Raw genomic sequence first — 19,952 nt, forward strand, 5'->3', positions numbered from 1 at the left:
CCGAATCGGAGGCCAAAGAGCGTAAACAAAAAACCCTAATTTCCAATGGCAGGCCACCGTTTAGCATAAACGGTGACGCCAGCCAATAAAAATCAGGGGTGGGGCTTCAAGTCCCCTTCTCAAATCTACTCTCCTACAAAATCTCACGCCCATCGACAGCGCTTTGCGCTGCAATGCCAATATCGCTCTTGTTTTTTGTGAGTAGAAGAGTTGGCCAAGCAGGACAATTCAAAAGGTATCCTTTGCAGGACACTTGAATACATATGTACTATACTATGTTTGAGCAGCTAGCTAGCTGACATGAATATAAAGGAGCCCTTGTGGATTTCCGTGAGTCAGATCAGATTCTCTTGAAGAGGCCCTTTCTCTTCTGAGCCCTGCTTAACATGTGTACAGGACGAGCCCTGTATTCATGTCCTCAATGTTTGAGGCAAAAAAATACTCATTGATTTCTGAACAATGAGAGTAAAAGTGTTAAGTTAACATGTCGTTCCTGATTATATTTCGCATGCTTTACATAATACTGCATTCCCTATGAGTGTTTGCATTTTCACATCTGAGTCACATCCAGGTGTTTATAATGGGGCAGGATTGGGTTGCAGCTAAAGACAGTGAGAGTTTCACTCAGTGGGGCAGAAGGGTGTTCGGGGGGATAGGATGTGGCACTATGGCCAGAGCTACAGAATTTGGAACTGGGAAACCTGATTCAGCCTTCATGACTAGTCCATCAGACCACTCTCCTGAAGGAGCACATTCCCCTACTAGATCTTAGAAGGCCCTACTAGACCTTAGAAGCCCTGGTCTCTTAGCACCAGCAGGTGGACCTTACCGGTGGCCAGTGTTGGTTAACCTTGAAGCCCTGTCCACCACAATCCATACTGAAGGTCACCTCCAGTCTTGCGGGCAGGCCTACAAAGCAGCACACCGTAGAGCAGCAGTGACTTTGCCACTGAGCTCACAGGACCCTCGAGGCCAGTCCGCCTCACCCATTTGTGCTTCCATTTGCCTTGTTCCAGCAGTACTAATGCAACTCACCAGGGATTGGCAATGCAGGATTTGCATGCACACCAGACTAAGGGGAATGTTTACAAGGGCCTTGCATCATGCTTGCACTTTGCAACATGGTACATGCACAATGCAAAGTTCCAGCTGGGTGACCTATCCAGAAGGCTGCTGCGGCGTGATATGACCATATAAGAGGTGGATCGTTCAATACAGATGCAGATTTTAGTGCTTGAATCAATGCCTGGTTCACCTGGGCCCTTTGCTACAACCGCATTAAATGCTGCTGAACGGATGCAGTTTGCTGGTGTAGGACTGCAACAGAACAAAGGCTGTGTTAGCATCAAAAGGGCACAGTTCTTTAGGAGCTGAGCAAATAACCTGCGATAAAGAATGACAATGACTAATGCATCAGATTTTTCTGGATGCACAACCACAAACAATGACGAAATGGAATACAAAGAGTTGGTACATAGAATTGCAACCAGTTTATTGGCCAGCTCCAGTAGACATCTTATATGGTGAGGCAGAATTACTAAACCGTTGTAGCAGGTTGCAGGTATTTGATACTAGGCAGTACATCCTTGGTTTCAGCGAGTACAAACAAAATAAAAATTGCCTCTCTGGAAGCCTGAAACCATTAGTGCACATTATAGACACCTTTTGCACCTCCACTGCTGAATGTGAACGGGGCTTTAGTGTAATGAATGAGGTGCTCACACCACTGCGGAACAGAATATCAATCAATCGTCTGTCTTCTATAATGTTCAGAAAAATCGTGGGGTCTCCTGTCATAGAATTTAAACCTGAATTTTATGTTCAGAAATGGTTAGAAAAAGGGAGGAGAAGTGCAGATGAAAGAAACTGCATGGCTCGGACACAAATGTCTTAGGATTCCACTTATAAGCGTATTTCGAACATTCTGTGATTGGAAACATGTCCCAGATTGTAAATGTATTAAATGTAAACAACTTATATATTAAACCTCAAATAAACATGTTTATCCATTGTTTGAATTAAATAACATTATAAGCTGTAACTGGTCAGTGAAATGCCAAACGTACAAAAAATTGATATGTTTTGCTATTTCTAGCCACACCTCAGACTCCGCCAACTGATCCAATTTTCGGTTTATTCCCGCCCTCTCATTCTCCGCCCTCAGTTCCCATACTTTTTTTTCCCCACTTCGATCACTGGTTTGAACACACTTTCGCCATTTTGTCAAGCAGGGGGTAACATGAAATTTTCCGCGACGGGTACCACCTGACCTAGCTACGCCACTGTGCCAGTGAACGATGCCGGCTCCCATATTAGTTATGCTTCTGGGTGCTAAATGTTGCTGCACGTGCGCTCTTAGTGAAACAATAAAGATACGCCACTAGTGGTGCTGCACAGATTCCCCTGGAGTGGTAGAGGCCTGCGTGTGCGGGGTCAGGGAAGGTGCTTGTCGTACGTTACGAATCCTTAGGAGTAGACAGGAATGCTGTATATGCAAATTCTCGGAAAGAGTAAGAAGTCGGAGGAGCCCTGCGAGCTGAAGGGAAGCTGAACAAGGAAGTTGTGGTGACCCCCTGGACGCCCCCAATTACATAAAGGGTTAGGGATATAAGATGTACTTGTTTGATAAAACACACACAGATGCCTCACTGCTTAAAAGCCCCTGAAGGCCGCTCCGTGTGAAAGAACACCAGAGAGCTTAAAACCAGTAATGCGGGAAGTATTTGATGCGCTTGTACAGCGCTCCGAAGTCCCTGATTCAAGGAGCCGCTGGGGCATTCCTCGATTTACTGTGCAGAAAGATTGCATGCTGGCATTTGAAGGCATGCGTGATACCACTTTCCACAGGGAAAGCTACACGGTACTGTTAGCTCATAGCTGTGCCATTACTCTTCGCGCTGCTCTATTGCTTGCTCTCGCGATTTTAGCGATTTTAAAAGTCTACCGTTTTGTGAGTTTCCTTTTGCTACTTTGGTTGTTTGTCCCTGTTTTTATCTGGACACCTTTCCGCATACTTGCACATTAAAAGGATTTGCACTACTCACCGCGATTTTCGCGGGTTACTTGGCCCGTAGACCGGACTTCCTGGACCTTCTTGGGGGGTAGACTGTGCCGGGATACCGCCGCCATATTGGGTCGCGCTCTAGTTGTCAGGAGGGCGTATTTGATGTTTATTTAAGGCGTTACTATTGCAGGAGGAACCCCTACACGGTACTGTTCGCTCATAGCTGTGCCATTACTCTTCGCGCTGCTCTATTGCTTGCTCTCGCGATTTTAGCGATTTTAAAAGTCTCCCGTTTTGTGAGTTTCCTTTTGCTACTTTGGTTGTTTTTCCCTGTTTTTATCTGGACACCTCTCCGCATACTTGCACATTAAAAGGATTTGCACTACTCACCGCGATTTTCGCGGGTTACTTGGCCCGTAGACCGGACTTCCTGGACCTTCTTGGGTGGTAGACTGTGCCGGGATACCGCCGCCATATTGGGTCGCGCTCTAGTTGTCAGGAGGGCGTGTCTCATCTCTATTTCAGGCCATGACGTTTGCGCGCAGCGTTTACGCGCAGCCGGAGCGCTCCGGAGTCGCGCCAGAGTCCAGCCCGTCTGCGCTGAGGACGGGCTGGAGGAGGGCCAGGCTAATATTATTTCATTAGCGCCTACTGTCAGGTATGCACATCTTGCCTATACACATAGGGAGTTAACCGCGCTCAGACCTTCGTGTCTGTATTTTCATTATTCCTTTGCTCCGGAAGCTTTTTTGCCCGTTCCCGCTTGTGTATGTTTTCTGCCACCTCGCTCGCTGCCTGTGGAGGTTGGCCCCGCACCTACCTCTTGCATCACCACTAACACAGCTCCCATTGCTATTATGCAGCGCGGATTCCTCATTAATGCCAGATCTCTAGTTAAAAATAACATCGCTTTCAGTGAGTTTGTGGTTAGCGTAAAACCCTCCTGGGTTTTTGTTACGGAAACCTGGGCCTCGGATTCCTCCGGTCCTCATCTCATAGATGCCATCCCCGAAGGCTATGCTTTTAGTAGACATGATCGGGAGGGTCGTAGAGGGGGTGGACTAGGGATTGTATATCAGGTTTCCTATTCTTGCCGCACCACCCCCCTTTCCACCCCCTCAGACTCTTTTCAGGCCTTACATTTTGTGATTACTTCTGCCTCTTCCCCCCCCCCCTTACTGGTATTTTAATCTACAGACCTCCTGGACCTAGAACTGCCTTTAGCCAGAAATTGCTCAATATCCTAGAGCCCTATTTTGGGTGTGAATCTATGATGATCCTTGGGGATTTTAATTTTAATTTGGAAAATTTGGATTCCAATGATTCCCTCACACTACTGGACTCTATGTCTGCGTGTGGACTAAATCAACTGGTCAGATTTCCTACCCATCAGGCCGGCCACATCCTGGATGGGGTCTTTTCAAACGATTCCAGAATTTCGACTGGCCTACCCATCCCGTTGGTCTGGTCCGACCACTTGGCCGTTCCTCTGCAGTTTCAGTGTCCCCCTGCCATCTCTAAAGCCCTCAGCTATGGTAGAAGAGAACCCAGGCGTAATCTTAGGGCCATCTCCAAGGAGACCTTGGGACCGCTGATTCCCAAAAACAACTATTCTAATGTGAGAGACGTTAATTTGGCAGCCTCCAATTTTGACTCTTCTTTGAGCAAGGCAATTGATACTCTGGCCCCCATTACCTTGTGTTATTCAGCCAGAAAGAGTCCTTCGGCTCCATGGTTTTCTGAATCCCTGAGAAGTCTGAGACAGGACTGTAGGAAACAGGAGAGAGCGTGGAGGGCGAGTTGGGACCAAATTGAAAGGGAAAAACACAAGCTTGTGTTAAAAAGATATAAGGCAGAGGTAGTCAAACATAAGCAGGAATATTTCTCCAAAATAACTGCCTCTCTTACGTCTCCCAGAGACCTTTTCCGGACTGTTGATTCTTTGTGCTCTTTGCAAACCCCCAATCCAACCGTCAGCTCCCAAGATCTCTGCGACAAGATTGCTCAGTTCTTTTATTCCAAGATTGCGGATATTTATTCCGCCTTGGAATCTCAACGGGCCTCTCTGTCCCCCTCGTGTATTTCGGCCATCCCAGAGGCTGAAATAGATCAGCGGTCTACTAAAGTTTGCCTGTCCCGTTTTCCTCCTCTGAATTTGGCCAATCTGGATAGGCTGCTTACTAAAACTAAATCGGGCTCTCCCCTAGATCCATGCCCGCTCAGAGTTTTTAAGGATTGTAGGGACGTCCTATTGCCCCCTCTTCTTGAGATTATGAACAGGGCTATACGTGAGGGTGTGTACCCGGACGAGTGGAAGAGGGCAGTAGTTAAGCCCCTTCTAAAAAAGCCATCCCTTGATCTTAAAACCTTGAAAAATTTCCGTCCCATCTCGTTACTTCCGGCACCCGCTAAAATGCTGGAAACACATCTTAATGAACACCTGATGGCCTTTGTAGATGGACACGGACTTCTCAATCCAGCCCAACATGGTTTCCGGAGGGCCCACAGTACAGAGTCTGCTCTTACTGTGGTGTTAAATAACATCCGTATGGAGGAGGATCAGGGCCATACTACCTTTTTGGTCCTCTTAGACCTTACAGCAGCTTTTGATACGCTTTCCCCGGTGACCTTGACAGCTCGGCTGAGGGAGATCGGGGTTGAGGGATCGGCCCTGAACCTCCTGGCTTCTTTTTTGGATCAGAGAGAACAGAGGGTCAAACTAGGTGAATTCCTATCTCCATCCCTGCCAGTGCAATGTGGGGTCCCTCAGGGGTCGGCTCTTAGCCCTACCCTGTTTAATATCTATGTGGCCCCACTTGCCAAATTAATAAGATCTTTTGGGATGGAGGTGGTCTCCTACGCAGATGACACCCAGATCATGGTGTGTCTCTCTCACCCGGACGACTCCTCTGCACTCGGTTTTAGAAACTGCATGGAGGCAGTTTCTAAATGGATGATCTGTAACTCCTTGAAGTTGAACGGAGAGAAAACGGAGGTTCTTGTCTTCGGTGGTGGGAGTGACCTCTGGTCTGATAAGTGGTGGCCCCCCTCCCTGGGATTGTGTCCCTCCCCCACTCTCTCAGCTCGTAACCTGGGGGTCCTTATTGATCCCTCACTCTCTATGAACCTACAAGTAAACAGAACGGTGTCGACCTGCTGGGGCATTATCAAAATTTTACGAAAAATAAAACACTATCTTGCTCCCTCTGCACGCAAACAAGTAGTTCTAGCCCTGGTGTCCTCACGTCTTGACTACTGTAATGCTCTATACTCGGGTATAGACAAGGGCCTGGTGCTGCGACTGCAAACTGTGCACTGCTGTCAGGAAGTGCCTACACTGGCTTCCTATCTCGGCCAGGGTCACCTTTAAGATCCTTAGTCTGACTTATGGGACCATGCTAGGCCATGGAGCGAGAGGAATTAAGGAACTCTTAGCTCCCTATGCCCCCGCCAGAATCCTTCGGTCCTCAGATAAAAATCTATTATCGGTACCTCGTTTCAGGAGAACTAGGTGGGGAGGTAGGGCTTTCTCCTACCTGGCGCCCAAGCTCTGGAATGCTCTTCCTATAGAAATCAGAGCTCAACCATCAGTCCCCTTGTTCAGAAAAGCACTAAAGACCTGGCTTTTTGTTATGGCATATCCGTGAGCTGGCATATGTGTTTTGATCGTATTGGTAGGTGCCTTGATGCCTTCGGGCTTAGTTTGCGCGATATAAATTGCCTTTCATTCATTCATTCATCTGTCCAGGGGAATAGATCTGTTCATTTGCGTAGTTGGCTCTGAAGACCGAAAGTAACGGGCTTGTTGGAAATATAGGGCGGAGATAAGAGAGATGGAGCACCAGGCAGGTCACAGCCCTTCAGGTAAGACCGACACTTACTTGCGTGGAATCAGAGAACTCGCGAACTCCTGGCGCACGCAGTCTAGGCCAAAAAAACAGGAGAATGTAATAAGGGGCACCAGAGGCCCCTCATTCTTCACCTGCCCCTGCTGGCACAAATATGAGCTGATAGTGAGTAACTGTTAATAATTGAAATCCTCAACGTGGCTTGGAGCGTACATGCTAACATTCGGAAATTACAAAGAGGGTGACTTAAAATAAATACATTAAAAAAAGATCGTGGGACTGTATTTTGTCCATAGACCTTTACTGAAGCAGAGGCATTTTCAGGCGGCACACTGCTAAAATAAAAGAGTTTTGAACCAGGAGTCTCCTGTCTGAATTGAGTCTGTTGGCATCTATGGCTCCAACAGGTTTCAGGGGCATCCAGCTTGGCTCACACGGAGCTAGAGATTAACAGTGTCAAGGTTGATAAATATGACATGCCCATTGCACGGCAGGAGCTCCCAGGAGGCACTTACTGAAAGCGCAAAAAACTCAACTAGTGGGAACCAAGTCCCAACCTAGAGGCAGGTAGCAAGCAACGGAGTGGGAAATGGGACGTGTTGCAAAATGCTCAAATCTTCTTTTAATACATTGTCTCAAAGGCATTTGTTTCCAAATGGAGGTGGTACTGACCTTTCTTCACTGGGAGCTCGCTGGTGGTGGTAAGTGCACCCACTGTGTCCCCCAAGCTGCCCATTCCTCCTTCTCCCTGTCTTCCCCAGTTTCCTAACTTCACTGTATTCTGTTCCTGTTCAAGTAACCCAACTGATCAGCTGCTACAATTTGTGCTTCACCATGCGTGGCTTGCTTACCCTGAGCCCGAGCCTAGACTCTCATGGGGATTCGCAGGCTCCCCTGGCCAAACGCTAGTAGTCTGACCTGCGCAATCTCCCCCTTTGCTCAGGTATTTGTATCCTTTTCTCTAAATACCTCCTCTACTTAATACCACACCATAATCATAAATGCCCCCCTCAGGCTGTTCTCTAATGCCCCCATATCTGCTTTGAATCCTTCAAGTGCTTGTGCCCAGCCTGTCTCTTCCTCCTACCACTCACTCAACTTTTACCACAACATTCTACAGTGCTGTATCCCAGTCGTTCATGAGTTCTCCCCTATTAGTCAGTACTTGTTGTTATTATAGTGCTTTACACTTTACTTGTTCTCTTTTCAATCACTATAAAAACAGACTTTACCACTACCTACTTAATAGGATGCTATTCAGCGACCTTAGAAGGATGATGGCGGAGGCTGCCCTGCCAGGGTTTCTAATATTCTCTTCAGCTTGAGCCCAAAACTAAGAGAACATTTAAAGTACCATCAGCCCTCCTGTTCGAGTATAATCCTGGCTGGACGCTATCTAGATCCTAACACCTAAATGCCAAAGTAATATGGAAACAAAGGCCCACAGCTTGTTATCACTTACTTAGAGTTTAGTTTATTGTTGATTGATTAAAATCTTACAATGTTAGGAAGAATAAAAATATCATGAAAGAAATCAATTTTATCATTATTGTTAAAATCACTAATATTGTTAAAATAGTTTTTACATTTTTACATTTATAGGGAACCGACAAGGATCAATTTCCTCATATAATAGATAAGAAAGTTTCCGTTACATAAGGCTTAAAAGTGTGGTCACATAATATATGCCATTATCGTTTCCACTGCTCTCGTAAATTTTGCAAATATACAATTCAATTCCATATCAGATGGTTTAAGACATGCTATCACCGCATGTCTACATGAGCGAATGTCCCGCTGGTTAAATGGTATCCTTAGCAGTCTGCGTCTTAAGTCTAATACGGCCGGGCATATACAAATTAAATGGTTGATGTTCTCTTCGCCAGGTTTGCACAATCTACAATTAGTTGATGTTGTTTGTCTCTGCCACGGCATTGCATGCACAAGGCCTGGGAGAATTCTAAATCGACCTCTTATGAACCTTATTTTTTGTCGCCAGGACCAACCAGACTTTAAATAAGACTGTGGTTTAAGGCATTTATAATCATCCAGGCATGTGACCTTGATACAAATAATTATTTGTCCATTAACATTGATGTTTTTTTTCATCAAGCCACTGAAGGTTTTAAAAAAAATTCCCGGAGTTAAAGCCATGTCCCAAAGTGAGCCAATGGACAAATCTTCGATTGCCTTAGTTAAATACTTCCATGTTGGTAAATTAGGATTGGTTTAAACTTAATGCCAAAGGGCTTGATCTAACTGGTTTGATACATTTGCTTTTATTATTTTCCAGCTTTTAACATTCGATCCCTTTCGTGCAATGATTTGGGTTAACAGACCAGATTCCAATCGTATCTGTTCATGCGTTGCATGGTTATTGAAACAGAGATCTGAATATTTTGGCAACAATTTTATTTAGTATTACTGCATCTTTACCCCGCATTGCCTCGCTCCGGTACAAGATAGTTGGTAAAAGTTTTGCTGATATTATCTTTAGTAGTGGTTGGTGGCTGAAACCTCCTAATGATCTCTGCAGGGAACAAAAGGCCGAGAGTAAGGAATTTCCTTTCCTTTTTAACTCCATTTTATGTTGCTTGAAAGAGCCCTTTTCATCAAATATTACACCAAGATACTTATATGTTTTAACTTGTTCTAGTTGCCGAGCTTGTAGAAACCACTTAGACTTTTTAGGAATCTTATTACTTACTTCCATCACTTTTGATTTCTTTTCATTTATTACCATTTCATTAAGTAACAAATAGTTTGATATTTTTTTTATTAGTCGCTGCAGTCCAACCTTTGTTTGGCTCACTAGAATCACATCATCAGCATATAAGAGATTTGATATATATTTCTCTCCTAACCTTGGGGGATGTGCATTAACTTCATCTATATCTTGAGTTAAATCAGCCAAAAACAAATTAAATAAGTATGATGCCTTGTTTCAAACCCTGAAAAGTTCACATTTTTCTACACAAAACAGAACCATCACCCACTTTCACTCTTATCCATGTATCTGAATATAACATTTGGATCGCTTTTAATAAGAAAATCCAGCCTAGCCCCTTGAGGTCTGCCTCAGTGCCGTCTGAGTCTCATAACATTCCCTTCATTGATTCACGTATTATGCCATTGAAATATCCACTCTCATAGGTGTACTGTCCAGGCTTCTCAATTTTAACTCCTTCCTCCATGGCCAGTCATTGTGCTCCTCGCCACTCCCTTCTATTGCCCTTTCTGCACAATTCTGAAATAGATACATTTGCTTTGCCATCAATACACTGGTCACAAAAAGTGTCTACATGTAAATGCTCGACCTGTGCTGCGGTTTACATGTCTTTACTACTAGGGTTACTGTGGGGGCAGTTGGAAGGGCTGCTGGAAGGCTGGAAGCAAAGTGGGCAGTTAAGGTTAAGGGGTTGCTTAGAGCCCTTAGATGAGTACAGATCGCAGAGGGGGTAAAGAAGGCTGAGCCGCCTGTGATGAGCGGAGGCAAGGTAGCAGCAGTAGACAAGAGAGGGGTTTGGAAGGGATGAAGTCTATGGTGAAACTGGAGGGGGAATAAAACCTCTTCTGAGAGGGGAGGAGAACCTGTAGTAAAATGTGCAAGGGGTACAGAGCCTGTGATGAGGGAGAGGAGTGAAGGTCATGGGATGGGTAGTGAGAGGAATATTCATTCCAATGTATTTAGTGTAAAGGTATACCTGTAGTAAGGGTGTACTTTAACAGTAAGTGTGTGAAGCACTTGTGAGCAAAGAGAACAGACGGGTGATGAACCCTATGAGGAAGATGTGGAATTGATAGGGGCCCTATGGCAAGTTAGTGGAAAGGTAAATGTTTTACTGCTGATAGCAAGAGAACAGCATGGAAGGTAATACTTTATAATAAGAGAGTTTGCAAGGGCAAAGAAGCAGAGATGGCCAAGTTTACTTTGGCTTTTATAGTTGACTAGTAATCAGTCCTTGCTTGTCCGTATAACTTTTAGTTTTATAGGAGTATGTAGGACAAGTGGATTTCTTTACAGGGCTAGACATTTATTGTACCCCTCTGTCCCTTGGGCAAGTACAGTATTTCAAAAATTCCACACCCCTGCAGCAACAATGGCCCCTCTGAGCTATTAAGCATAAGGACCCTCAGTAGGCCCAGCAAGATAATTTGCAACAACTCTCTGCTAATGCCGTTCAATTTCTACTCCTCTCTCTTAGTGGCTGAGTCATTTCTTTAAGCTTCACCCTGATCACAGCCTTTTACATATCTCAGGGAGTGTCTTTTGTAGCATTCAATGCTATGCAACAATCTATCACTTATGAGATTTTAGACATATTTGCAGTGTCCATTAAAAGATACCTGATAAATTCTCCAACATCGTTCTCTCGGGGAGGTGGGGTGTACCTGTCCTCTATCGCCACCCACACTGGTGTGTGATTGGAAAGAGCATTTGCCCAATTACGGCATTCCTAACATTCTGCACCGCTTGCCTGGGGACAAATACCATGATATAAATTATGTACGGTAAAAGGCTAAATAAAATAAGAATTTTTCCACCCTCTGTATCGTCCTCCATGTCGGTTAGGCCCAGTTATTGCACTTTCTTTCACTTCACCAGATATACTCCTGAACCTGTCTCTCGTTGTGTGAACCTCTCCATGCCTTCGCTCATCACTAGGTTAAAGTCTTCAACCAAGACACAGGTTCCCGGAGAGAGGCCCCCTAGTTTCCGGACAGGCTTCCCCAGAAAGAAGTTCTGCTCCTGGTTTGGTGCACCAGTCCTTGTGTTCCATCTCTTTTTTCTCTGTCGCGTGACAGATTCCACTGGCTTGATTGCATTTCTTTTCCTGCCTGAGAGAAGTTGGCCTTTCTCTACTTGGAAGAGGATGTAATCATTAGAAACACCCTCTTGGTTTAGTGTTGTTCGCAGTGCCTTAAGGCCACCTTCAACTGTCTGCACACAGTGGTCTTTGTCACTTACTTTAAAGTTCATGCGCCAAAGGAATGTCTATCAAAAGTGTATGCCTGTCTTTGAGGGTATCAAATAGCAGTTTCAATGTTTTTCATTTCATCAGAGTTGCCTGTGAGAAGTCTGCAGAAAAATTATTATTTCTCCCCGGAACATCAATGTGGAGGTCTGTCTGGACTTCCGCAGAATCTCTTCCTTCTCCCATCTAAAGACCACCAGGACCATGCACCAACTTCTCAGACACCACCAAAGACTTTGTTGCACCACTCAGCCTCAATGCTAGCAATTACATCCTACTTGAAGTGAACTTACACTTGTAAGATCACGCCCACCCCAACTCAATAGCACTCATTGAAGACCTTGGAAGCCTGGTCCTCACCCACATTGCCGGACACTTACTGTATCCTATTTTCACCACCTTTGACAACATAAGAGGTGATGAGCCCACACCAGTCTCCTGGACAGACCACACCCTCGTCGAGTTCAGCGTCTACGCCCCGGTCCACTGCTCACACACCACCACATGACAAGCCCTGCAGGACAGTCTTTTTGTAGTAAGTCTGGCTCCCTTTCCATCTACTTCAGGAGTGGGACCAATAACAAAATACGGCAGTGAGAAGCCCAAGTCGTCTCAAACACAGATCATGGGAACAATCATGGCGAAGCAATAGATTGGTGGAATGGAAGCGAGAGGAAGAGTAGAAATTAAATCCCTATGCATTGTCCAGCAAGCAATGTACAATACTTGTCTTGTGTTTCTTACATGTCACTAACAGAGGCCAGGGCCTTCTGCTCCACCTCATTCAATCTTTGAACAATTAGCGTGTTGACATTTCAATGTGCGGGCATTCTCCAACAAGGAAGCCTAGCTGTGGGACTTCTTTGCATTAGACATCAAGTCAAAAACAGCAGCCTGTGTAACGCATCGGAAGCTTCGACCTTTCCCTTTCCCTCTCTTGCAGGCTCTAGTAAGCATGATCTAAAAGGGGACAGTTATGGCAATGATTTACCCTTAACAAGTAACACTTGAGATAATTGAATTTACCCATTGCCAGAGCCGGGCAGATTTTCCAGGTCAGCAACATCAGAGGAAAGTTCCATGGGACGATGGCAGCCACAACACCTGATGAGAAAGAGAACAGGAGCTGAAGGTTACACTCTGCAGGTTGACAGAACTACAAAAAGGTAGCAGGCACAAGGCATTCAAACCAACACACAAGATCTCACCTTATGTCTTCCATGTTTGGACTCTCGCTTTTTTTTAAATTTTATTTTTAGAGTTTTATATAGCACGAGCTCTACCCGAAGTTATCAGAGTGCTTTACATGAGCACCAGCTACGTTACAGTTGGACACAATTATTTTTAGGTCGAGCGTCAGCACATGCGCTGTCTGCAAGACCTGCTGTAATTACTATGAGGGGTGGAATCCCCCTTGCTACTCACCATAGGTTGACTCCTCCATCGCTCTTCTTTGCTGGCTCCTTGTTGGTTGGCACTCCCATACATCACTTCCGTTTTTCCAAAAGGAGCCCAAGCCAACTACAGTTTCCTTGTGCTGTAGGTGGTTATGTGTTCATTGGGGGGGAGGGGGAGAGGTCAGGGCTAGCCGCCTCAGATGGCGGTCGGGTTGTGGTAGAGCTCCGGACCCTTGGGGGGAGGGGGGGATATACTCCTCCTGTACCGCCATCCCCGGCCAATACTTGACCGGGGATATTGATACCGGTGTACCGGAGTTCCAAGCATTGCAGAATGCCCTAGATGATCCCCAGGACTGCGATACGGCGGAGTTTGGAACCGGGGCCTGCTCGCCGGTAAGATCGGGTGGAGGCCGGGACTTGAGGTGAGGCGTGGGCCCGCGCACGCTGCGGACGGCCCAGCACGCTACTGAGCGAGGCCCGCTACGAGCCTAGGGGCATCGGGATTCTACGGAGATTGGCCGCACGCTGGGACACTCGTGAGACCCCTCACCCTTCCACGGCAGCATACACCCTGAACGACCCACGCCACGAGAGGGCAGACACGCCGCACGGTGATCCCGCGTGGTGACTGCAGGCGGCCGCTCGGCCTAAAAACAGTGCCGCCTCGGGGGCACCCGTCGAGAGGACAGCGCCGGCACGCTTGGGAGACCCATCGAGGGACGGTGCGGTGAGTTACAGCGCCGCATTGGCCCGCACTGGCCTGTACACCTCGCCCCTGTGTCTGCCTACCTGCCAGGGTGCACAGCTGGGACTGTCCCTGTGACTTGAGGCCCGGTGGGGCTCGGGCATTGCAAACACATGCCGAAGGCCCCTGGGGTGAGGCAAAGAACTCCTACTGCTCCCACCTTGCGAACACAGTGGGCTTCCCCCCTAAAGTGGAAAGCGGCATCACGCCAGAGGCCTCATAATTTACAGCGCTAACCCTTACACAGCTGCGGCAGATTAGTGCGCGTCTCCTCGAGGTGGGGCCTACGCCGCTGACATTGGGCCACCATACCGGCCGGAGATGCCTAGAAAGGTCCAGCTGCGCTGCACTGTACTGTCCACGTGCCGGGAAGGACAAGGCCGGCCGAAACCAACTGGCGCCACCGCCAAACAACCCTTATTGCGCCACTAGCTGTCGGTACCTGGCCCTCAGACCTGCATTGGCCTACTTGACACTGCCTACTACACCACAGTCCTGCTATCAGTGAACCCCGTTGGATACTCTATGGGAAGGGTTATCTTGCTGACTCTCACGTGAGGGAACCCCCCCCCCCCCTCCCCTCCAGCTACCAGACTTCCCTTTCGGACTGCATACCTAAGGTCTACTGGGAGAAGACGGGACTTACTGCTCTATACCTAGCTGAGAACCCACATCATGGGTAGAGTCCGGGCGAAGACGCTGGATGGCCAAAAAGGAACAGGGCCTTCCTCCACCATGACAGAACTTCCTCGCCAAGGGCTACGTCTTCTGAGTTTACATCCGATAAGCTGGACTTAATCCTTAAGGAAATCCGCGACTCCAGGGCAGCACTCAAACTACAGATTGGTACGCTCACTACAGGCCTTACATTACTCAGGGCGGACCACGGGAAGCTGACGGACACGGTCAAGGGCCACAGACCTGGCCCCCCGAGTTGCGGCAAACTCATCAACCTTACAACAGCTACAACAACAGATGACAGGCCTCTTAGATCGGGTGGAAGATGTGGAGGGCAGGAACAGGCGCAACACTATACGCGTCATTGGCCTACCCGAACGCAGCCAAGGGGTTAAGGCAGCAGAATTTATGGAAGCATGGTTCAGGGACCATATAGCACCTGAGGGACTCTCCCCATACTTTTGTGTCGAACGGGCTCATAGAATACTAACCGGACCGTTCAAGCCCAGCGCACCGCCACGCCCCGCCCTCGTAGGGACCGCGACGTCCTACTGCAGAAAGCGAAAGAAAAAGCACTAATCCAGTTTGAAAAGCACCGCATATCGTTATACCCCGACTACACCATCATGGTGCAGAGGCAGAGGTCGTCCTATCAAGCCGTAAAGAAGAAACTCCAGAAAGCACAACTCAAATATGCATTTCTGTATCCTGCCTGGCTGAAAGTTATTTACGACAAAAAAAAACTCACTTCTTTGAGAGCCCAGCAGATGCAGAGGAACGGCTTGAAGTTATGTGCCTTGGTTCTAGCCAGCTGAGCCACTCAGATTTCTCTTTGCAGGGCTCAGGCAAACTCCCTAAACTGGGCTCTCGTCGATCTCAGAACTCCAACCAGAGCAAGGGCGGCACTGGACCATCACGCGAACAACAACGTCGTGACCAGGAAGGGGCCCTTGCGGTTGCCGGTGCATTCTGAGAAGATTCAAACAAAATCCCCACGGATTCGGAGGACAGCGTCCTGAATTCAGACTCTGAACACAGTATAACCCTCTTCCCCACGATTACACCCCAGGCAGCTGACGACATAATTGATAACTGACGATTGAAGGGGGGGTCGCTCGGCGAATCTGAAATGACTCTGGAAATATTACTTGGTGCTCGCTCCTATGGCCAACATGGACTCCACCTCCCGGAGCCCATCATATCCTTTTTTCCTAATTGTAAATATGAACATTGTCACTCTGCCATAGCCTGTGTATTAATATGGAGGGTTCGAATTGTATGCTACAATGGTATATATAGATTACCTCTATATATATGCAAATTGAATTCTGTTTTTGCGGGGACTCCGGCCATTTCTTACATATGATTGCTTAAGATGGGAATACTGTCTTTGACATGTCTAATTATAACACCCCCCATGCAGGGTTCCGTAGAGCCGCCAAGTTGCTGACCTTACAGTGACCATGACTAGGGGTGGCAGCCTCCCTACTAGCGTACGCACCGTTATCTGTTATGTAATTCTTGTGAACTGTTGTTGGGCCTAGCGTAGCTCGGGCGCCGAGCCATGTTTTGTTAATGTTTCGGGGAAAGGGGACTCCTGGTCGATCTCGGTCTACTGGCTCCACATGAATTGGAGCTCCACCATATATCTGGTGACATGCCCAGAACAGTTACCACTCTAGGGTCTTACAACCTCATCACATGAAACGTACGAGGGTTGGGGGCGATTCAGAAACGGCATCGTGTACATGCATATCTCCTCAGGCGTAAGACACATTTAGCGTTCGTACAAGAATCCCATTTAACTGAGTCGGAAACACAAAAAAACGCGCAAAAAATGGAGAGGACAGCTATACTGTACTAACTATTCGGCATTTGCCAGGGAAGCGACCATTTGGATACGCCACAGGGTCCCATTCCTTGAGCTGGAACGTTGAGTTGACGACCAAGGGATATACATCCTGTTGAAAGGCACACTAGATGGTTCCCTGGTGCTCCTCGGCAGCGTTTATGCCCCTAACTTTGATCAGGATCGCTTCCTGCATCAACTGGGAGCGGCATTGGTAGACTGGGATGGTATCCCCTGGGTGCTGGGAGGAGATTGGAATGCTGTATTAGACACTGCCCTGGATAGATCACACCCTCCCCTTCATGGTACGAACGCTAGCAAATTGGCCGACCTGTTCACTACATGGGCGCTCTCTGATGCATGGCGATGCCTACACCCTACTCACAAAGAATATTCATTTTATTCTCCAGTACATAGTCTCCATACCAGAATCGATAGATTCCTCTGCTCTAGATCTAGTATTACTCAGGTCTGCCAGTCCACATATCTATCAAAAACCTTCTCAAACCATAACCCCCTGGAGCTCACACTTAACTGCTATTGCCTAAAGCCAAAATTCCAGTGGATAGCCCCCCCCTATTGAAGACTGCTCTACAATGCTGGAGGAAGGCATTATCATACACTTCCCTGGCGACCCCCTACGCAATGAACATCCCCCTCTTGGGTATTCCCACACCACAAGACAGGCTCACGAAGGCCAGGATACAGGACTGGACAGACGCGGGAGTGGAGGACACCGGGGCGTTCTTCGGGGATGGTACCATGCTTGATCATGACTCGTTTCTTCGGACTACGGGCGCACCACCACGTTTATACCTACTGCACGCTGCGGTGTCCCATTACATTAGGAACACATGGGCCCCGCAGCGTAGTGAACTCTCATAACATGGCCTGGTACACCTCTTATACTACATGGGAAATGGGGGGCACCTGGTCCGGTGGTTATACACAAGTATCCGGACACATGCAGCAATTGCACTCGCGTCCCTTAGAGCGCACTGGTCCAAGGACTCTAATATCGAAATTACTGACAAGGCTTGGAAGTGCATGCTAGAACACCCCAAAAAAGTGTCACGTAATGCGAAACTAAAGTTCATCCAGACGATGGTCCTTCATAGATCATACCTCACCCCTAAGAGGATTCATCGAATGTTCCCAGACTCATCCCACTGCTGCCCCCGTTGTAAAGGTGATGAGGCGGACTTATGCTATGGTCCTGCCCCTGCCTCCGAGATTACTGAGTGGGAGTCCGTCACTCTCTGAGTGAAGTCACACAAATCCCGGTCTCGGACGATGCTTTGAACTGTCTCATGGGTCTCCGTAGACGCACAAAGGTGCAGAAGGTGCGATTGAGGTTTTTAGACTTGGCCCTCATTTTAGCAGTAAGAGCCCTCACCATGAGGTGGAAATCCCCCCAAAGTCCTGCGGTATCCAATTGGCAGGCCGAAATGCTTCAGTGGGGGAGGGCAGAGGGTGCAGCTCTTCGCAGGGAAGAAGAGAGGGGGCTGAGAAAGCAACCCATCTCGATGGACTGGGAGATCATGCTACTCGAGTTAGAATCACTTGACTTATTACCCCCGCAGGATACCCCACCCACATAACACACAGTGTCGCTCGGCGACTCTTTATCTTTGGGTTCCGAGACTCAGACCCATGCACTATAACCCAAGGGCACTGCAGACCTCCCAGTGTTACACCACTAGCATCCTCCTTTGATTATTATGGAAGTTACATTAAGACTGACCAGGATTCGGGGTTCGGCGGGTTAGGGAGGAAGGGGAAATGATTGAACAAGTTCTTCTCGTTAATTGGAAATGTAAGGGCTTTATGCTGACAATTTCTTTGCTGTGACTACAATGTTTTAGTACTAACGTTATCATTAGAGATCATTGTCCTTCGTTTCTTATCGCATAGAGTAAAAAACGTATAGAATTTACATGCAACATATATGCTGTACATATTACAAATACAAAAGACTGTCTCTGTATGATACCCACTGCATTGGACAGAATGTCAAAGTCATCAATAAAGTGTGTTTATAAAAAAAAAAAAAAAAAAAAATGTTCCTTTGGAAACTACATTAATTTTGTTACTATCCCCGCCCGCTCCTGCAAACGGTAAATGCGCTTTTGTGTAGCTTTCTTCAGGTTTTGACTATATGTGTTCGTATTTTTACTGCCGGCACGGCTGGACAGCTCGGCAGGCTTCTGTGCGAAAAAGGCGCATACAGAGTGGATTTCATGCGTTTTTTTAATGTTTGATTTACTACAGACACTAGATCGCTTCCTTCCAGTTTTGGACAATCCTTACTTTACACAAATGTCACTTTCCATGGATGGCGCTCCTTTCCATGAAACCCATCGACTGAAATTGAGGTTTCGGTCTCTCTGCCCCCTCACGGCCGGCGTGTGCTCTCTGCCCTGCATCGGGCACTGTTTGTTTCAACATCCACTACAGCAGGCCTGGCAGATGCAAGATGCGTGACCCACTAGATTCAACAGCACACGAGATGTGCTGTGTACAGTAAAACCCACTACGCAGCGAAGCCCTGCTGGCAGTAGGGACAGAGGGCAAGCGATACTGATTATGTTGTCATTAAAAGGTAATATTTTGTGTACTTAGGCCTTTTTCCCATTAGCACAGCATGCTTCGTATCTATATTGTTGGTTTTAGTGTAGTGTAGTTGTCCTTTAGCGAGTTCTTTTTTCTAGGTTCATCGTCGTCTTTATTAGGGTTGGTCAGGCGGTAAGGTCATGATCGGTGAGCAGCAATTTAAGGTCCTAAGGGGGGCGTCACCATCCACGGAGGGGGCGGCCCAGGGGGAGGGGCCACTGGTCCCTCCTAGAACTTCAGGGGCAGGAATATCCGCTAGCTGCTAAAAATGCGGGGGAGGGAGTCACGCTTTCCTTAGGCTGGTAGCCACCCCGCGCATACACCATGACGTCAGCATACGACCCAAAGTGTAAGGGCCCTCCTTGTTGGTTAAATGGAGTTCACGATGCCGACGGGGTAGGTGGTCCCCTGTCGCGCAGGCGCACCTCTAGGTAAGGGCGTGGTTAGTAGGACTTGACACCGGTTAGCGACCTTGCCGTCCGGCCAAATAGGTTAGAATGCAAAATTCAGGCAGGATGTTAGATTTGGATAGGAAACACGCTGTATTAGACGTTTGTTAAGGTTAGCCTTTGATATTTGTCTACGATACTGTAAATCTAATGTCATGAATTTTGCTTATTCTTGCATAACTGATGTAATGTTGATATTCATCCTTTTATTGTTTTATATAATAAATACGGCCGGGGGGTCCCTGACCCCCCGCCTTCCAAAGATAATTTGCTTATGTCAATTCTTCAAGGTGGTGTGGAAAGCTGGGAGGGGAGGGTAGCCAGTCACGGACCATGTGAAATACAGATGTCTGTGTCTGTGTCAGCGCGGCGGAGAGCGACTTCCTTCCT

The 19,952-nt window shown here is 47.4% G+C and overlaps 1 protein-coding gene across 1 annotated transcript in view; it reads right to left on the reverse strand.

Moving 5' to 3' along the window:
* Positions 1–19,952, reverse strand: part of ALDH16A1 (aldehyde dehydrogenase 16 family member A1) — a 680,379-nt gene that overhangs the window by 508,004 nt on the left and 152,423 nt on the right. The window contains exon 5 of the mRNA XM_085616325.1: positions 12,855–12,932. Coding sequence (XP_085472451.1) covers positions 12,855–12,932 — 78 coding nt within the window. The remainder of the gene's footprint in view (positions 1–12,854; positions 12,933–19,952) is intronic.

The sequence above is a fragment of the Triturus cristatus genome, chromosome 7 (genome assembly GCF_964204655.1).
Source record: "Triturus cristatus chromosome 7, aTriCri1.1, whole genome shotgun sequence".
NCBI classification, from domain to species: Eukaryota; Metazoa; Chordata; class Amphibia; order Caudata; family Salamandridae; genus Triturus; species Triturus cristatus.